The sequence below is a fragment of the Polypterus senegalus genome, chromosome 11 (assembly GCF_016835505.1).
Source record: "Polypterus senegalus isolate Bchr_013 chromosome 11, ASM1683550v1, whole genome shotgun sequence".
Classification (NCBI taxonomy): domain Eukaryota; kingdom Metazoa; phylum Chordata; class Cladistia; order Polypteriformes; family Polypteridae; genus Polypterus; species Polypterus senegalus.
The window spans coordinates 161,224,608-161,245,952 of NC_053164.1; the positions used below are offsets into that span (position 1 = coordinate 161,224,608).

Here is a 21,345-nt window from a genome sequence, read left to right on the forward strand (position 1 = left end):
CACTGTTCAGTAAGGTGTGCATGGCTATCAATAATTCCATCATAAGAAGAGCAAAGTCCCTTTCCTTACCACTCTCAAAAGTAATGCAGGGTTGGCTTTGGAATGCCACGTAATGAGGCAATTTAATAAATCCATCAAATTTGCTGCAGGAAAATACACAGATTCTGTACTTGGTGCTGTGTGCACTGGATGATGAAACAGTGAAGATGCGGTGATCCGCTGCAAATCTGGCTGTTGAAAGTAAGGTTGGTTACTGTCCGAATCGGGTCTATTTAGTTTGACATCTGGGAAGTAAGCCGCCCCATAAGAAGGTGCATTCAGGTTCACAACTGATGTTGCGGCTTTCGGAGGATGATGTTGCACCTTGTCACTTAAGTTTTAAATTCTTACTGTCCTTAAGTGAAGTGTATGGCATTCTCCGAGTAAATTTTGCTTAGTGGCAGTAGGAATCTTTTGATATGCCATCACCCTGTAGTTTTACAACTGCATCCTTTGAGGGAATATTAGGCGGTGTCACTTCTGGATTGGTAATTATTCCACCTGCATTACAATGTTCAGGGTCTACAGGGTAACATACTGCTACTTGACAGTCCACATTTACTCCTAGAGAAAAGTCAATAGACTGACAAGCATGCAAAGATGAACATTCTTCATCCTCCTGTTTAAGAAAGACCTATGTTATTCAAGCTGAATGGGACTTCCAGGAGGCTTGTTTAAGACACCACTGTCTAGAAACCCTTCGCATTATGCTCTCTCTTTGGCAAAGCACTTCACGTGCTTGGCTATCCATTTATGCAATGGTGCGCTATCGGTAGTTCTCAGTTTGCTACATTCCTTTTCCTTGGAGCATCCGATGACGGGCACTTTACCACTGAAAGGTCAGTATCCCACATCATAATCTGGAAAGTGAGATTGAATTCTTATCTTTTGGTGGCCTTGGATGCATAGTACAAGCTTGCTGCATGTGCCGACTGAGCCCGTTCGCTCAAAGGCTGTCGTGGCACCCACGGATAGGTTGTCTTCAGTGTGTGAGCTGGGGTCAGAAGAAAGTTTGTCTGGATGCATGGATGTCAGCACTGTTGCTCTTTTAGATGAGGTTAAGCTCCTAAGTACACACTACCTTGCCCATTTTGCTTTTGGTCAGTCTGTTTAGCTAGAAGAACCACGTAACAGAGGGGTGTTTCAGGGACATCTGGAAATGTGGTAATTCACTGGGTTTAGCTAACAGAAAGCCAAGTGCAGGACATATGGTCAGATGACTGCAGAAAGAGACTGTTGAGTTCCAGTATTATAGATTTTATTTAATGTAACAAACAAACATGCTGTAGGTAAACTAGCGTGAGTGTGATCTTTTAGGATTTGTTTTCGCTGCGAGCTGATACAGCGCCGGGAGCCTGCACTTTCCCCGGCGACCGATCTGCTCTCTTCTGCAGATGCGGTGGTTGCGCTTCGGGAATCCCTTGGGCTTGTCTTCTCGTTGGAGGGAGCCCCATAACCGTTTGGAAACCTTACTCTATAGTTATATATCTATCTATCTATCTATCATTAAAGGAACACTTTGAAAACACATCAGATCTCAATGGGGGGAAAAAGAAATCCTCCTGGATATCTATACTGATATAGACTGGGTAATGTGTTAGGAATGAAAGGATGCCACATCTTTTGATGGAAATGAAATTGATCAACCTACAGAGCCCTGAATTCAAAGACGCCCCAAAAATCAAAGTGAAAAAATGATATGGCAGGCTAGTCCATTTTGCCAAAATTTAATTGCAGCAACTCAAAATTGTATGCAGTAGTTTGTATGGCCACTGTGTTCTTGTATACATGCCTGACAACATCGGTGCATGCTCCTAATGAGATGACAGATGGTGGTGTGGGAGATCTCCTCCCAGATCTGGACCAGGGCATCACTGAGCTCCCGGACAGTCTGAGGTGCAACCTGGTGGCATTGGATGGACCAAAACATAATGTCCCAAAGGTGTTCTATTGGATTTAGGTCAGGAAAGTGTGGAGGCCAGTCAATGGTATCAATTCCTTCATCCTCCAGGAACTGCCTGCATACTCTCACCACATGAGGCCAGGAATTGTCGTGCACCAGGAGCCACTGCACCAGCATAGGGTCTGACAATGGGTCCAAGGATTTCATCCTGATCCCTAATGGCAGCCAAGGTGCCTTTGTCAAGCCTGTAGCGGTCTGTGTGACCCTCCATGGATATGCCTCCCCAGACAATCATTAACCCACCACCATACTGCTCATGCTGAATGATGTTACAGGCAGCATAATGTTCTCCATGGCTTCTCCAGACCCTTTCACTTCTGTCACGTGCTCAGGGTGAACATGCTCTCATCTGTAAAAAGCACAGGGCACTAGTGGTGCATCTGCCAATTCTGGTATTCTATGGCGAATGCCAATCGAGCTGCATGCTGCTGGGCAGTGAGCTCAGGGCCCATTAGAGGACAAGGGGCCCTTGGGTCACCCTCATGAAGTCTTTCTGGTTGTTTGGTCAGAGACATTCACACCAGTGGCCTGCTGGAGGTCATTTTGTAGGGCTCTGGCAGTGCTCATCCTGTTCTTCCTTGCCCAAAGGAGCAGATACTGGTCCTGCTGATGGGTTATGGACCTTCTATGGCCCTCTCCAGCTCTCCTAGAGTAACTGCTTGTCTCCTAGAATCTCCTCCATGCCCTTGAGACTGTGCAGGGAGACACAGCAAACCTTCTGGCAATGACACGTATTGATGTGCCATCCTGGAGAAGTTGGACTACCTGTGCAACCTCTGTAGGGTCCAGGTATCGCCTCATGCTACCAGTAGTGACACTGACTGTAGCCAAATGCAAAACTAGTGAAGAAACAGAAAAAATGAGGAGTGAAAAATGTCAGTGGCCTCCACCTGTTAAACCATTCCTGTTATGGGGGTCATCTCATTGTTGCCCCTCTAGTGCATCCGTTAATTTCATTGACACCACAGCAGTTGAAACTAATTAACAACTCCCTCTGCTACTTAACTGACCAGATTAATATCCCATAAGTTTCATTGACTTTATGCTATACTCTGATTAAAAAGTGTTCCTTTAATTCTTTTGAGCAGTGTATGTATATGTATGCATGTATGTGTGTGTGTGTGTATGTATCTCTGCCAAGCACAGCGAGCAGGGGGCGAAACCGATAGTATCTCTCTATCTCTCTCTCTATCGGTTTCGCCCCCTGCTCGCTGTGCTTGGCAGAGATACATACACACACACACACACACTTTTAAGATTTTTTTTTTTTTTTCTTTGAATTGTTGCTATTTCATTAGTTTTACTTTTATTTCAGAACTACTGTAAAAACAAAATATTTGGAATCTTTTTAGTCTCAATATGCTGTATCTTTTAAATGAGGTCAGTGAGACATGTGTTTAATGACTTTGTACCATAATTCAGGATAGGTTTCTCTGTTTGGAATTTCAGCACAGGCAAAACGATGTACATCAGCAGTTGATGGTGTGTTTTTTTTTGTTTTTTTTTTTTTTTTGCAAAGTAACCAATAAATGCATGTGAGGTAAATCCCGTTTTTGAAATTCTCTGACAAACTTCAAAGCCTTACAATATTTACATACTTCTGACATATTACCTATGTCCATATATTCGATCTGTATTCGCCTTTTCGTTATTTCTCCGTGTAATTTCTCTTTGTTTGCACTAATGTGATGTTTACTTCCTTTGTTTCGACACTTTTTTTTTTTTTTTCTGCTTTCATACTTTGTATCTTGCTCTGCATGTATTTGGCGCCTACGTTTTTTTTTTTTTTTTGTGTGACTCTTTTGAATTCCAGTTTTCATTATCTCTAAACTGCTCTGCATGTGTTTAGCCCCCTTATTTTTTAACCTCTTTATGACGTTTTACTTTGTTTTCTACTGTCTTTTATTTCTGACCTCACTTTTGTCCTGCTTGTATTTCAATGACAACTGGTCCGTGGTGATTATTTTCCCCTTTTCGAGTAATAATTTCCGTTCGTTTGCGCAACTGCGATCTTTACTTTCTTTTTTTTATACTTTCTAATTTTCCTACTTTCATATTCTTTAACTTTCTCCACATGTGTATCGCACCGTTTTTTGTTTATGAAAGCAGTGGAATTCGAAAGGCTCAAAAAATCTCTAACCTGCTCTGCATGTATATAGCTCCAATGTTTGTGAACGTCTTTATGAAGTTCTACTTTCTTTTTTACTGTTTGTCTTTTAATTCTGAGCCTGATTGGATGTGCTTTTTTTTTTTCTTTTCTCAATTCCACTTGTTCCGGGCTGATTATTACTTACCTTATTTTCTGAATTTGCACCTAGGTTCTTTCTTTCTTTCTTTCTTTTTTTTTTTTTTTTTCTTTCCAACACTTTTCAGTCTCTCTTCTCTGCGCTAATTTCTTCTTCGCTTAGTCGTTTGTTTCCTTTAAGGTCCCCGTGAGATGCTCCGTGGCCAATCTCTTTTGTCTCGCGGGTCTTTTAAATGTCTTCCGTGATCTTCGCGTGAAGATCACGTCTCGTCTCCCTAGTGTTTTTCTCTCCTGGATTTTTTTTTATAATAGAAAGATTTGTGTGTGTGGCTCAATATGGTGAAGCAGAGTATTATGCAGTGCACGATTTTGCTTGAATCAGAGTTTTTGGTTTCATTCCATATAAAGTTCCATTCAAAGAACAATGTCACGCATCACTTCTACATCTAGAGAAGAGAAAAAGAAAAATTGAATAGTTTCTGACAATGGTTATGACAAATAGTTATTAAGGCTATATTGCAATAAGAATAACTACAGATACTTACTGTATTTACTAGGGTGTTGTACTGTGTTAGCCATTATGGGTGCAATGAGAAGTCCAGCAAAATGACACCTTTTATCGGCTAACTAAAAAGATTTTTTTTTTTTTAGCCCATTTAATCCTGAGCAGGGTCATGTGGGGCTGGAGACTATGCCAGCAAGAATTTTGTAAAATATCTATTTGTTTATACTGTAATTAGTGGTGATAGAGGGTATTGGCACTTGATTAACTGTAAGTTGTCCTTGTATCAAATATTAGGGATAGTGTTTTTGAGGTGCATTTTAATCCTTTTTGCTGACAGTTTGCATGGTTTCTTGAATGTGTAGTTTTATATTTTGTTTGTAGTTTATTTTATCTTTAGCATGCGTGAACAAGGCACTTATGTTTTGACAGAGCATCTCTAGCATTTTAAAATCATTTTACAGAAGCTTGTTAAATTTATAATGCTTAACATTTTATATACAAGGCAAATTATTTTTATTTTTTGGTACCTTTTTAAATCAATAAATGTTTCTGTTAACTTGTCTATCTTTCTGTTTAGCTTGCAGGAACAGCTGTGTTAGCCATTGGATTATGGCTTCGTTTTGACTCCCGAACAAAGGGAATCTTTGAAGCAGACACTAATTCTTCATTTTATACTGGTAAGGCTCTTTTATTGGCAGAATATGTCTTTGAATTGCCATATACCGATGCGTTGCACTGGTGTGGTTAAAAGGACCACAGATTTAAGGCTCAAATTAGCAGTTCTGTGCTCTCAACCATAAAACCACCATTCCTTTCCAGGCCATTTCATTGTGCTTCTAATCTGCCCCTTAAATCAGATTGAAGAACTTCTTATAGGTACAATACTAATATGATGGGCAAACTTGACAGGACCAAAGTAGCAGACCTACTGTAAGAGACATTTGCTAGTTATTTAAAGTTCTATTAAATGTTTGCTATATATTAGTTCATAGTCTATAGGAGGTTTTTATAACCCCCACAACCTGAACTGAATTGGTACATTCTAACTATTTCTTGTGTCTCTGACTATAGATCAGTCTCGGTGATCTGTCTTGCCGTGAATAAGGCATGGAGGGCACATGGTTTTAAACCATGCCTTAACATGCCTAATAGTATGTAACGCAACAAGCTCTATTGAACATGCAGTGCCATATGTTTAGAATGTACTGAAGGGGAAGTAAAGCATCGAAGTATAGAAACAAAAGTTTGACAAAAAAAAGCGAAGTTCAGAGTTCAGAGACACTTTTTCCAATTTTTTTTGCCTTTTTATTCTACGTTTTGTAACCACTTTTTTTTTTTCTTTATTCTTGTGTGGACTGTGTGTTCGAATTTTCACTAAATCTTTTAAAACAAACTTTTGGACTGAGAGATTTCTTTTGGCACGTGTTTGACCCGTGTTTGATTCTGCCTTACTAGCAGCTACACCAACTCTTGGCAAACATCAAATGTGGATCTTAACTAAAACATTAATATTGAGTAAGAATGAATTTTTAACTGAAAAAGGTATTAAACCTTAAATGTAAAATTAGTTACTATGGTTCACTTAAAGGTTTGTTAATTGATATAGATAAGATGAAAGCGAAGAAAAGGATGGAAAAGTTGTAGGGTGTGGGTCTAACTTCTGTTGCCAAGCAATGGTAAGTAGACCTATTTTCCCCAAAAAAGTAATTTTGGTGCTTAGGGTTTTAAAACCAAAAAACTAGTTTGCAAGCCATATAGTTTGGCCATAATTAGGAAAAGTGAGATGCATAAGGGTACTTCCAGCTGCTGGAATAAAAGGAGATAAATTGCAAATGCTGAAATACAGTACTTGTATGTCAATACTAGAATAAAGATCAGAAATTAAATTCAACAACAAAATTTCCAAAGAAGTTAAATTTTCAAGCAAAAAATAAAGGTGAAACACTGTAAATGTCAAATGTAAATGTATATCTTGAGAGGCTCAAGCGATACAATAGTAGTTGTTGGTTTTTTTATGGTTTGTGTTTTTCTATACAGTGAAGTGGAAAACATGAGTCCTTGTTGATTTCTTCTGTTACTGCAAATCTTTAACATCCCAAATAATATATTAAATAAACGGGATCTTGGGGAAGAAATATCCCTTTATAATATGTATTTAATGAACAAAGTTATTCAAAACCAACTGATCGAAAAGTAATCCTCCTCCTAGTTGAATGAACCAAATTAAAGGTATACGTAGTTAAAGTCCGCAAATTGTACTTAGCCAGTTTCGATTTTAGCCAGTCCCGTTATATATAAATATTGTCAACTCTTGTGCTCCTCCATCTGCAAGGTTATTCCAGTTAATATTTGGATGATTAAAGTCCCCCATAACTACAGTATAATATCTCCCTGTAAACTTTTGATATTACTATTATCTTCCCATCTTTTGAGCTATTCCTGCACTTGCCCATTTGAAATGAAACATAGTTCAACTCAGAATTAACACGTGTACATGTGTTGCCTCAGCACATAATGGGCAAAGCGTCCGGTAAGTGAGCTAAACGGGTCAATTTATGGAAGGAATATTGGGTGAAACCCCATTTGCTTTACACATCAGTGTTAGAACTTGTTACAAAGGCTGGTTTGCAAGCATAGCTTTACACAGGGACATGCTAATGTAAGAACAGGACATTGGCATTGGCTTCAGCCAAATGTCATCTATGAAACACTGCATGTGTTTTGGTGAATAGTCTGATACAATTATTCAAGAAAAATGTTAATTAGACATCTGAGCTATAGCACAACTGCTAGAGCCGAGTAACACCATTACACATTGAGTGCTTTTGGCAGCATAATCTGTAACAAAGGCTAAACACTAGTGTCCCAGGTTTACACATACCAGGAATATGCCATAAAATATATTTACAGATTCCATTTCCTGTCACAAAAATGCATCGGAAACGCGGAAGGTGCAGATCAATACTTGACAACTGTCTTACCATGAAAAATTGTATTTGTTAATTTTTTTTTTTTTTGGTTTATCCTCTGTGCTGTATTTTTTTCATTTACTGTATAGAAAGCACTTAACTTTAGAACGCAGTTTCTTGTGGCAAAGGCATATACACTCTCCGGCCACTTTATTAGGTACACCTGTTGAATTGGTTGTTACTGCAAATATCTAATCAGCCAATCACATAGCTTCAACTCAATGCATTTAGGCATGTATATATTGCCAAGACGACCTCCTGAAGTTCAAACCAAGCATCAAAATCGGGAAGGAAGATGATTTAAGTGACTTTAAATGTGGCATGGTTGTTGGTGCCTGACGCGGTGACTGGAGTATTTCAAAAACTGCTGATCTACTTGGATTTTCATGCACAACCATCTCTAGGGCTCATAGAAATTGTCTGAAAAAAGGAAAATATCCCGTAAACTGGTTCTCTGGGTAAAAATGCTAATGCCAGAGTTCAGAGGGGAATGACAAGAGTGGTTTGAGCAGATTAAAAGGCAATAGCAACAATAAAATAATAATTACACATTACAACCGAGGTATGCAGAAGAGCATCTTTGAACACTCTGCACATTGAACCTTGAAGCAGGATACAACACAGGGTGCCATTTCTGTCAGCTTTGTCAGGCAACAATTTGCACACATTGCGTCTAGATTTCTGATGCGACTTTCAAATGGAAGGGCCAGAATTTGGCTCCAGCATGAAAGCATGGATCTTTCCTACCTTGTATCGACAGTTCAGGCAGGAGGCAATAGTGTGGTGTGGGGGATATTTTCTTGGCACACTTTTTGGGAACCTTGGTCAGCAATAATGCTCAGGTAAGCTGTGGCATTTAAATATTGCTCAACCGATACCATGTCCATCCATTTAAGACAACAGTGTACCCATCTTCTGATGGCTACTTCCATCGGGGTAATGTGCAAAGTCACAAAGCTCAGATCATCTCATACTGGTTTCTTGAACATGACAATGATTTCACTGTACTTAAATGGCCTCCACAGTCGCCAGATCTCAACCCAAAACCGCACGCACCTTTTGAGATGTGGTGGAATGGGAGATTAGCATCATGGATATGCAGCCGACAAATCTGCAGCAACTGCATGATGCGGTCATGTCAATATGGACCAAAGTTCCTGAGGAATGTTTCCAGCTCTTTGTTGAATCTATGCCACAAACCGTTTCATTAGTTCTGAAGGCATAAAGGGGTTTAACCCGGTACTAGCAAGGTTTACCTAATAAAGTGGCTGTTAAGTGTATACCCTGTTTAAGAAATAACTTATCCTTTTAAGTTTTAATTGCCCCATGTAAATTCTTTTGCTAATTTGCATCATGATTCATTTGAGCAAAATTAAAAAACAAAATATAAGCAGTCAGCAGCTTCATAATAGACCATTCTAATCTCCAATATCTCCAAAAACCTTTCCACTATAAAATATAAATATTCTGTAAATATGTTTCTTTTAATTTAATTGTGCAGTTCCTTTTAACTGTTATCACTTGGGTAATGTGTAGCTTGTTCTTGCATTTCAAGGTGTATACATACTGATTGGAGCTGGAGCAATAATGATGGTGGTGGGATTTCTTGGTTGCTGTGGAGCCATCCAGGAGTCTTCATGCATGCTGGGCTTAGTAAGGCACATTATTTTTAATGTTTTTTATTTTTTTGGGTGGTTTCTTTGTAGTTTAAAAAAAATAATGAAGAAGCTATTTAATAATTAACCTGAGTACTACAGCAACAACAGAAGCTGCAAGTGTATCGGCACAGAGTTACAAGTAGCTTAAACAAAGAAAAAAAATATATATATATATATATTTTTTTTTATTTCTTGGATGTGGTCAGAACAAAGATTTGATGAAATCATGTAAAGGAACTGAAGGTAATGTAGAAAAAAAAAAAAACTTTCTAACCAAAAATATAAAATATTTTGTTAACTATAAAAGCCTACCTAAATAGACACAGGTAACTTCTATTTGAGCAGAGGCAACTGATCTGTTGTCTCAAGTATGTATTTTTCTCATTGATGCAATTGTGCATTTATCAAAAAAAAAAAAAATTGATAATGTTGTTGTGGTGATATCCTGTATGCTGAAATTGTAATTGTCTAAAACGGTGCGTCTTATCCACTTGGTCGTGGGCTGCCACTGGTGGCTCGCGAGTTGCTATTGTTTAATGGCCAGGGGTTGTGAGTGAGTTGCAAGGGGTCACTACCATGATGATTAATTGCATTCAATCCCCTCCACCTATTGATTGATCTCAATTTACCATTGCCCAACCATCCCACACACCTCCTAGTCCCCTATTCTGATGATTACACTCGAAACACCAAGGGGGACACTCTCTTCCCGTGGTTGTTTAAAAAATGGATTGCAACACCAGAAAGATTGTGAAACACTCGGCTAAAAATGTAGTATGCCTGCTTGATCACAGTTGTAAACTTTAAATATGTAATTTAGTTGTTTAATGAAATTTTTTTGCCTGTATATCTTTGGCTAGTTTCTCAATGTCTGAACGTTTGAAATATTGCTTGAAAATCAAAGTGTTTTTGTGCAGTCCAATTTTCAATGATCTCGATGATCAAAAAAAATCTATTCACAGAAATACTTTGAATCAAAATGGACAGAATTATAAAATCTTACCTCTGAAAGTACTATAATGAACTATTATAATAATAGAATAATGTTTGGGCACACAACGCCTCTTGATGAACCATGACATAAATGACATACTGTTGTGATCTACTGTCTTTTTCAAGAATGTTCCAAATCCCTTTTATGACCCTGTCATACTCCGTGGCATCAGTTGCAACAAAATCAGATTTTTTTGGCAGTGATATTTTTGATTTGAAGTCCGCCTCAGCATTAGAGTAAATCTTCTGCCCTTGTTTACCTGTTTGAGTGAGCAGTTTAAGAAGTTCTTCTTGGTTTCTGGGGCTGTGAAGTTGACATATTGATGAAGAAGGGCGATTTTGTGCAGTGTCATCTACATTGCATGACTCCTCACATGCAGTAGAGAAATACAGAAACAAATGTAAATATTTTATATCAGGGGTGTGGAAATCCAATTTTTTTCTACTTGTCCACGGACAAGTAAACTTAGAACATCCACTTGTCCGCCAGTTAAATTCACTTGCCCATAAGCAAATAACAAAAGTGAAAAATAGTTTATTTTTTCTGATCTCTTTTATTGATATAAAACTGCCTTCCATTTTAAAAATGAAAAATGTTCTTTCAGGGAGTAGTATTTTGCCACCTTGCTCTAGAACATTATGTGCAAGATTCCCTTATCATTTAAACTCACTAATAAACAATGCCTTCATTATAGCTGCACTAGTTATTTTTTCATATATTACAGTTACATAACAGAGCACTGTCCTGATTCATTTTCTGCCATGTTCTTTAGCTTTTGTCTTGCAACATCTTCTCCCCCAAGAATCTTTACCATCTCAGACAGCATGGGCTGAATGCTGTTCATTTCTTCTTGAGCTGAACTGTATGGTTCCTGGACTGATGGTCCTGCAGAAGTGGATGCTGATGACTTTTCAGGTTTTTTATGAATGATGTGCCTGTTGCCAGATGACAGCCAGAATTCCACAGCTGGTAGTGGGTCAAACTCTTCTAAAGGTTTGCCATCAACAACAATGCGCATCTGGTTTTGAAGGTTTTCCTGAGTCAGGCGGGTTCTTAGAGAACTCTTTACTAAATTCAAATTGGAGAATAATCTCTCACACGAACCTGTGGAAGGAGAAACTGTAAGAAACAGTGAGATCAGCACACTAACATTCTTCAGAGACTCTTCTTTCCTCTGCAGAACTGAGGTATAGACAGCAAGTGGATGGTACTGCCGTTGCATTGATATTTGCACTTTAAGTGCTTGCCATTCAGATGGTGCATGTTTAACTTGCTCATCAGTCAACAAATCACTATACTGCTGACACAAGTTCTTGATTTCATAGTTTCCATAAGTGCTCAGTTCAGACAGAGTGTGTGGCCAGATTCTGAAATCAAACACCGTCATATCTGACACAGGAGGCTTATCAAGGTCAGAGAATCTGGTAAGTATATACTGAACCATGCTTTCCAGGAGATCATGAACATCTCTGTCTTCACAAAAATCTCTGAAACCACCAGACAGCTTTAAGTATCCATCAAATGTACTAGACTTCTTGTCAAACAGGTTATAAAACTTTGCAAGGTTTTCTCCTGGCTCCTTTGTCATGGCATGCAATCTGGTGTACAAGGTGTCAATGGCCTCCTTAACTTCAAATATCAGCAAATCTTTGCTCTGGAAAAGAGTTGAGGTGGCTGTAATAGCAGAAAGTACATCCATCATCAGATATAGATACTTAATAAATTTTACTTGCTTGAGGTCATGTAGGATGGCTTTAGCCTGCCCCAGTTCATCTGCCTTGTTTGATGTGGAAAGTATCTGTTCCATGTGGGTAACAGTTACATGTAAATCCTGGCTAACAGCTTTCAGTGCTCTGGACTTTGATGATACCCATCTGATGGCTTTTATTTCTGAATGCATAAGCAAGGTTTCATTCAAAATTGACGCAAGATTTTGCAGCTCATTTCGTCTCTTTGGTGAAAAAGAATAAAACTTGCAGATGCGTTTAATGGTGTCTTCAAACTTTTTTAGATAGCCTACGTCTTTTACAGCATCAAGTACACCTAACTCCAGTTTATGTGCCACACAGTGTGTAACAAGAACTTTGTTACTTACACAATCACTGAGCTTTCTGGCAACACCATTTTAGCTCCAAGATTAACTGCAGCACCATCAAGATTAATGCACACAAGCTTTGGGTCATTGTCTCCAATATTTTCAATATCAATGCCACATTTTGACAAACCATTTTTTATGGCAGCAACAACACCATCTGCTCTGGCATTTTCTAAATTCTCAATGCTAGCCATGGCTGTGTAGGGATCAAATGTTTCTGGATGAACGTACCTCAGTAGTATACCTTCTTGGTCTATTACTGATGAGTCAGTGCTTGAGTCACTCATGACTGAAAAGAATTTGACATGTTTCATGTGGCTTGAGACATCATTCAACAAAACAGACGATATTGACTTCACAAACTCAACACAGGCGTCCCTGCCTCGATGGTCACTCCCTAAATTTACACCATTTTTTTCCTGCACAGAACACAGAAATTGAAAGTCAGTGAATGGCCTGTTGTGCTTAGCAACAGCGTAAGCAGTATTGAACAGCTTGGCATAACGCTCAACCTCCGAGCGTTCAACTTTAGAAAACGCTTTTTCAATTGAACCAACTTTTTTCTTACTTTTAGACTCATGCTTTGACATACAGGCAATGTGTTTCGCAGACAGCTGATGCGACAGTAGTGTGTCTTTTCTGTCGACTTTCTTGCCGGTAAATAATGTGGACGCTTTGTCGGCAATAAGTGGATACTGACGGCAAATTTGGCAAAAACGGAGTCAGTGTCGCCTGCATTTACCCATGGAAACTCTTTGAGCCATTGCGATTGAAAAGACCGTTTTGCTTTTTATCATACTCACGGTCCCTTTCAGCTTTAGTTTTTCTTTTCTTGCCTTCATTGTCATGTTTTTCAGGGCCTGTTGTGCCAGTTTTAATCAAGAAACGATCCATTTCTCATCCGCGATGCTACTTGCTTCAGTTTCAGCAACACGCATATATTGAGAAAAACGTGCATACCGCAGTGCATTATGAGTTAAGCAGGTAATTCCTAATGACGATTCGAAATTCTGCAAGATGGTACATTTCCAAAGAAGTAAATATTACCGATGTTGTCGGGAAAAAATAATCGCGTCTAAGTGAAGATTTTTATAGATACTTCATAACATTTGGAAACCATTAGAATGTTTTCTTCTTTATTTTTAATAAACTGACAGCACGAAACCAACTTGTTTTATATAAAAAATTCTCTAATCAAAAACGATCTATAGACAGCTCATCAAAATTGATGCTGTCACGCAATAAATTTCTTAACTCAATATATCACAACCTATGCGAAATCGCAAATCTCAGGAAAGATTAACTACCTAACAAGCTTTGTTATGTGGTGAAAACATTTGCATTGTAAGTAAAATGACTGCATTTTTATGTAGAAACAATGAATTTTATCAGTAATATATAAAAGTTCTCGATTTATGAAAAATCATCAGATTACATCGTAATGTCGGCATGAAAAAATGACCGCATCTCGAAGCATGTAAATAGTAGGGTAAAATACTTATGTAAGACCGCTTCTCCTTTGAAAAATCAGCCGTCATTTTTGAGACATGATGAACATGCCTAAGTAGACTGTTTCCGCACGAAGTACGTGCCCAAATTAATTTGAAAGTAGTGGTAAAAATGTGCCCTGCACAGCACATATATTTTTTCTCCAGAAAATTGCACTTGTCCGCGGACAACTGAAACCAGAAAAACACACTTGTCCGACGGTCAATTTACCCGTGTCGGACGAGTCGGGCGTTGGATTTCCGCACCCCTGTATATGCTGACTGCTGATTATTGTGAGCTGTTTTTACAGTCCTTTCTCTGATTGTCTATGTGAAAAATGCATGTCCTTAATTTTCTTAATTTTGTCATTTCTATTTTTGAAAGCGATAAACAAATGTTCTGCTTCTTTGATTAAAACAGTCCTTAATGTATTTAGCATTGGTTGTGGGCTTTCCACTGGGTACAAGTAAGGATTTGCAAGTCCCAAGTAAAAAATGTTGGGGCTACTTCCAATGATAATATACAGGTGATCACTGGCACAAAGGCAACAAAATATTCACAGATGAACTTAAGTCAGGGTCAAGTTCCGGTCACTGGAACGTTACCATGGTTTGCTTGCAGTGAGCCATCTACTCCTTCAGGCTCACAATTTATTGCAGAAATACCGGATGGGGTGGAGTCCAGTGTTGCTGGACAAAAATTTTAAAAGGCCTAGTTAGTGACCACCATTTGACAGAGTTATTTAGCCTGAGTTAACAATAAATAACATGTTTTGGGTTTAATCTGGAGACTGACATTGTGGAGGGTGTGGGGGATGTTTGATACATGCTGCAGATGTTCCTCCCAGGTGTTGAAATGTATGACAATATTGCCTAGATAGGTAGCATTATGGGCCAGAGCACTCTGTCCACCAGACGCTGGATGGTTGCTGGGGCTCTGTGTAACCCAAATGAAAGGACACATTACTGCCAGTGGCCACTAGGGGTGCTAAATGTGGTCCTTTCCTTCGCCGCATCTGTTAGGAGAAGATGCCAGTAGTCCTTAGTCATGTCAGCGTGGACAGGAACCAGGCAGCTCCCAAACACTCGGAGATCATCCTCCTTTAGCATGGAACACCTGATTGAGCAGCCGGAATTCATTACATCTGGTTTGGGGATATGTACAATTGAACTGAACCAGGGGCTGTAACTGGGCTTGATGACACCAAGATCCAACATGTGCTGGATTTCTAGTTCCACCTAAAGCTTGTTTGGCCTCCTGGAGGTGGTATGGTTGTTCTCAGACTATGAATTGGTCACAATTTCTTGTGCAATCAGCGATGTGCACCTTGGCTTTGGGTTGACTGCAGTGGTCACAGAGGAAATCATGGCACCAAGTTCCTTCTTTCACATGGGAGTGAGGGTCTCCCTGAACTTTACAGTAAGTTTTTTGTCTGCATAAAGTGCTGCAGTGGGAGTAGCTGTCACAGTGGTGTCGTCATCCCGATCCTGCCAAGGTTTTAATAGGTTCATGTGGTAGACGCATTTTTGCAGACACTGATTTGGGTTTGGTTGATGCACCAAATAAACAAAAATGGGGACACCTCGGTATGGACTTTCTAGTGGTTTTCACCATCGACTGCAACAACTGCATTCTTTGCAAACTTCAAAGAATCATCGTACCACTACTCACATTTAAAAGAGCCAAATGGAACGAAACAGATGTTACAGGGAGGCTAAAGGGTATCCCTGAGAGCTACTTTTACAAAATGAAAATGGCAGAGAGCTACTCCTATTTTCTAACGTTTATTCTCATAGCTTATTTTAACCCAAACAAACTGAATAAGCTTGTTTTACCTGAATATTTACAAAATGTTGGTGTCCACAACTCACATTTTGCATTAAAACATCACAAAAAATAATTAGTTCACCTGCAAGTGCATTTTGCATGTCTGTATGTATTTTCTAGTGTATCTCACTATTGAATTAAAACATGAATGTTGCCAAGACAAAACAATGCAGTTGCAAATGCACAGATATTACTTATTTGTCATTTTGTTACATGTCACTGTTTCACTTCACAAGAGTATTCACATGTCCAGTTGCATGTGTGATGTGTTTTTTAGTTAGGCAGATGACTGGCACCACATGGAGTCAACAAGAGAGGTGTATGGTGGAGTGTATCCACTTCGGTTCACTCTTATGGAGTCATTTAAATGTTCATCTGTCAGTCTTGTTCTAAACTTTGATTTCATGATATTCATGTAAAAAATTGCAGACTCGCAGAGGTATGTAGACCCAAACAAAGCAGACCTTTTAAGAGCTGCTTGGTGAAGATTCTTCGTTATCTGGCTCTACTAAGCTCCAGAAATGCTGAGAATGCTGTTGAGACTTTAACTGCACATTAGTTTGAAGGTTTACGAATCCATCCATCCATTATCCAACCCGCTATATCCTAACTACAGGGTCCCAAAGGGTCTGCTGGAGCCAATCCCAACCAGCACAGGGTACAAGGCAGGAAACAAACTCCGAGCAGGTCGCGCACACACACACCATTTGCGTGGTGAGCACTTCAATGAATGAAACCTGTTATCTTTACAACGGTTGTCAAACATGGAATGTAACTTCAAAACAACACGTCCTCCAAATACGAACCTGATTGAAAGAATAACGATAATCCAATCATTGATGTATCATCTGGTCCATTGGCGGACCATGCATCTCACACCCAGGCCTTCAGTAGTGCTCTGTCTGAATCAACCCGCCCCTCAAAAACTAATTTATGGTTATAAAAACCATCTTAATATGCAGAAATACAGTCTAAAGAGCCACTGCTTCGCAGAGAACTCCTGTAGCCACAATAAATGCCTTTATTGAATAGACAAACCAGGGGTGAACAAGTTCCTTTCTACTGCAGCCACAGCCGTGACACACACATAAAAAAACATCAATAATAACTCAAACTTGCAATATTATTTAGGAAAATCGCAACATTTTACTCACCAAAAATTCAGATTATTTGTAAACAAAATCCATCCTCTCTTTCCTCAAAAACAGTTCAATTATTCCATTGTACGGATTATCCGTGCGCTTCAGTTCCATCAAAAAGTCCCTTTCTATCGCCATCGAAGCTAATGCTGAAAGTCAAACCTGCCCTGTCATATTTCTGGCATAAGTTTTAATTCGCTTTAGGGCTAAAAATGTCACTCGACAGTAATAGTGTACACGGGAATGGTCCCCACCAAATATACCAATGTGAACAGCTGCCCCATACTCTTACTCAGATTTTTTCTGATGAAGGAAGTCAAGGAGATCAGTGGGAGATTTTCCTGCAAAATCATCCATGGCATACATTACAGTCAGTTCTGTTTTTAGCCGAGACAGATCAAAAACCGCTCCGTGGCTCTTGTATTAAACTGGAGAAGGCTGCATGCGGGAATTTTTTCTTGTATTCCCAAAACTTCTGGGGCTCGAGGAACGTGACAAACATCAGGTTTTCGTGGTCTTGAAATGTGGTCTGTGTCTGTCAAATAATATTGTCCAGAATCCTGCCATGGAGTTGGCCAGAGTGCGCGGCAGGATCTTGCGCTGCGTTCAGTGGCCTCGTTGAGTTCCTCAGATCGGTTTCTATCCAATCAATGGGTCTGAATACGGTGACATTGCCGTACGCCTGCTAGAGGGCCCTAGTGACACCAACTCAAAATCTGATTGGTTGAAGCAACAGGTTAATCGACATTTATTCTGTGTTAAAGTGCCTGCACAACAGATTGTGAAGGACTCTCTGCCTGGCAACAAATGATGGCTGAAATGTGATTGTATGAAAATGTGCTATATAAATAAATGTTGTTGTTGTTTTGTATTAAAGCATTTAACCAAACAGTAGCTCAAAGTGCTTTACATAATAAAGAATAGAAAAATAAAAGACACAATAAGAAAACAAAATAAGTCAACATTAATTAACATAGAATAAGAGTAAGGTCCAATGGCCAGGGAGGGGACAGAAAAAACAAAAAAAAAACTCCAGACGGCTGGAGAAAAAAATAAAATCTGTAGGGATTCCAGACCATTAGACTGCCCAGTCCCCTCTGGGCATTCTACCTAACATAAATGAAACAGTCCTCTTTGGATTTAGGGTTCTCCCAGAAGGACTTGATGATGATGGTCACGTAGACTTCTGCCTTTTAATCCATCCATCATTGTTGGAGCATCATGAAGCTTTGAGTAGGTGGAGGTGGCGCAGGCCACCACCACAGAGAAACTGGAAAAAGAAACAAAAGAGAGAGTAGGGGTCAGTACGGATTTTAGAGCCTGGAAGCGGCACAACCATCGGAAAAGCTATGAAAGGAAGCGGACAGACTATTTGGAATTATTTAATAAGTATTCATGGACAAAATTAACATCAGTTTGTGATTCAGATATTTTTACTTATGAATATGCTAAGCACAGTCCTTCACCCGCGAATATTTACCTTTATATGGGCAGGGACTCGATTTACGGGGAGGCGTGATGATGCGATACGCAACTCTGCCTCCCACGGCCATCGAGCTGCAGTCTATAACAGTATATGGATGAAAATAGGTTCCAGTTATGACCATTACACGTAGAATTTCGAAATGAAACCTGCCCAACTTTTGTAAGTAAGCTGTAAGGAATGAGCCTGCCAAATTTCAGCCTTCTACCTACATGGGAAGTTGTAGAATTAGTGATGAGTGAGTGAGGGCTTTGCCTTTTATTAGTATAGATTTGCTTGAACATTCTGGTTGATTTTGCGACTTCTCTCATTTCGATATGTATCATAGTTCGCTTGCAGTACCGATTTTATTGGCGCGAATCCGATATCCACACACTGTGCTGGGGGGAGGGGCTTTCCTCACTCACTCACTAGCTTCAGGGCGTGTTCCTTAACTCTGCTTAGCTAGCAAATGAGAGAACAATTTAATTCAACTTTGTTTGATATTTAAAATAAAGTGTTACTTAGGTCTTGATGAGTTTGAGTCCGGATATTCTCTTAAGTGTATGCCACATTGAAAAGAGAGATTGCAATTCAGGTTGTGGATCGTGATTTTGTACTAAAAGGATTGTGATTTAGAAAGATTGCCCACCCTTAATTTGACTAATCAAGTTTTCAAATGTATGTAGGATTCATTATCCTTTGGTGAGCTACTTGGAAAGGGGTTGCAAGCTACCAGTAGCTTGCAAGCAATGTGTTGGAGACCCATGCTATAGGGTCTGCCGTGGTTTCCTCTCTGCAAATTCTGTTTTACTCCCTGTGCACCTACTTAAATGTCATTTTGGGTGGCCATGCACTTACTTCCTCGATTATATCCTCCGAATGAAGGGCCTCCATCCACGGTGGGACTCCTTTGACCTGTCTGGCACTGCTGGTCCCTGTCAGAGTTATGTTGAGGCTAGTCTCCTCCCAATATAAGTGCATATGGTGGGTTTGGCAGTACCAACACCTGCAGCTGGCATAATTGCCCTTGAACCAGGGGCTAGCAGTATGCCGTGGGTTGGACCTCACTGTCACAAAGATACTTGCCATCCAGTTTCCAATCATAATGTCCTGACTGGACATATTGGACTGCAACAATGGTATTATTGCTGTCACCGCTGTATAGAGCATGGGAGAGAGTAGAGAGTAGTGTACCTGTATAGTGCCTGATAAAAAAAGAAGGGTGAGAGGGTTAAGTGCAGCCACATAACTGAACCTTTTTACTTTGGTCCATCCACACTACTTTGTCATGTTACTGTGGACAGTGGGCTATGGTGTGTCCGGGTTTACCACAGCAGTAGCACCAGAATTGGGGTGGGGAGTGGTTTCTCTTTTGTGTTGGGGCTTCACCTTTTCTGGGACTGGTGTTCAGGCTCTGCAGGCTTCACTGCCCGCACAGTGTAGTGTCCCTCAGGTGGCTACCGCCACAAGCTGTTTTGCTGCTCGCCCACCACACCTGGCTGCCCCATTCGTTCTCGGTGGGCAGCTGGTAATGCTGCAAGCAGTGGCTGGAAGGGGGCGATTTTTGCTGCTCGCACAGTGTCGTGTCCCTCAGACGGCTCCCGGCAGCAAGTGGTTTTACTGCTTGCCCACCACGCACAGCTGCCCCATTCGTTTTCAGTGGGCGGCTGTTAATGCTGCAAGCGGTGACCTGGTTGTGGCTGAAGGGAGGCCATTGAGGGTGAACAGGGCGGCGGGGGTAGCATTGTAGTGTGCATCGCATAGCTGCCTATTAAATGGGGGCGATTCACTACCCGCCTTTGGCCACACCGTGTTCGTTCTTGGTGGGCGGATGCTACAGGCAGTAGTGGAGGTGACTGTTAGGTGGGCTGGTGATGAACCACCCGTCGATGCCCCCATTCATTGTCAATCGCAAGACTGCTTGTACTGTTATGTACATAGAAGAAAGTTGTCTCCTGTCAGTACATCAGACGTGTTGACGACTGGTGCCTTCCTGCTCTGATAGCGTGTACAGTGCTGTGCAGAAGAGCTTATCTTAATCTTTTGTCTTCACCCTTCAACAATGTCTCTGAAACACAAATCTGATGCAAGTGCTGGTGATACAGTAAAGAACAGAAAAACCATCACCATTGAAAGTAAAGTAGAAATAAGGTCAGAGAGAGGTGAAACTCCATCATTCATTGGCAGAGCATTTGGTTACAGTCGGTCAACAATAGCATTTATTAAATTTATGTAACCTGTTCCGACTTGCATACAAATTCAACTTAAGTACAAACCTACAGTCCCTATCTTGTACGTAACCCGGGGACTGCCTGTATGTCTCAATATCATCCCAAGATTGCATCATTATCCATCAGCTTTTTACCTGGTCTGCGAGTCACCATGCTTCTTCTGCTAGGTTTGCTTGGTTGGTCATCCTGCAGACTTGTCCACAAGTGGTATAGTGAGGAATTGCAACTTCCAAGGAAAAAAATGTTGGATAGCTAAATCGGTCGTCCATGTTTTGCATCTTCCAGTGATAACAAAATATAGGTGCTCCCAGTTGCAATGGCAACAAAATATCCGCAGGCAGGCATAAGTCAGGGTAAAGTTCAGATCATTGGAATCTTGCCATGGTTTGTTCTCGGCAAGCTTTTCCTTCTGCCTGTTCACAATTTAATATGGAAATACAAGTTGGGACAGAGCCAGGTGTCCTCCAGGGGCATGTTCTCAGTGTTGCTGGAGGAAAATGAGAGGACGTGGTTAGCAACTATTCCCCATCTTGCCCCGAAATGGTGCTAAATACTTTCAAGGAGCACGTGTGATGCCACATTTTATAATCTCGTGAGATGCCACAAAACTCGCAGCCACTTTTGCTATCTCAAGGTTTTATCCAGTATGATATCATTACCTTACTCTGCTCAGCCTTCAATTCAGTGACTGCTACTTTCCAAGCATCTCTAGTGGGATACATTTCAA

General features: G+C 40.2%; 1 protein-coding gene across 2 annotated transcripts in view; it reads left to right on the forward strand.

Annotated features, from left to right (window-relative positions):
• The window catches only part of cd9a (CD9 molecule a), a 126,325-nt gene that overhangs the window by 46,111 nt on the left and 58,869 nt on the right, over window positions 1-21,345 (forward strand). For both annotated transcript variants that reach the window (XM_039769978.1, XM_039769979.1), the window contains exons 2-3: window positions 5,330-5,429; window positions 9,277-9,374. In XM_039769978.1, coding sequence (XP_039625912.1) covers window positions 5,330-5,429; window positions 9,277-9,374 — 198 coding nt within the window. The remainder of the gene's footprint in view (window positions 1-5,329; window positions 5,430-9,276; window positions 9,375-21,345) is intronic.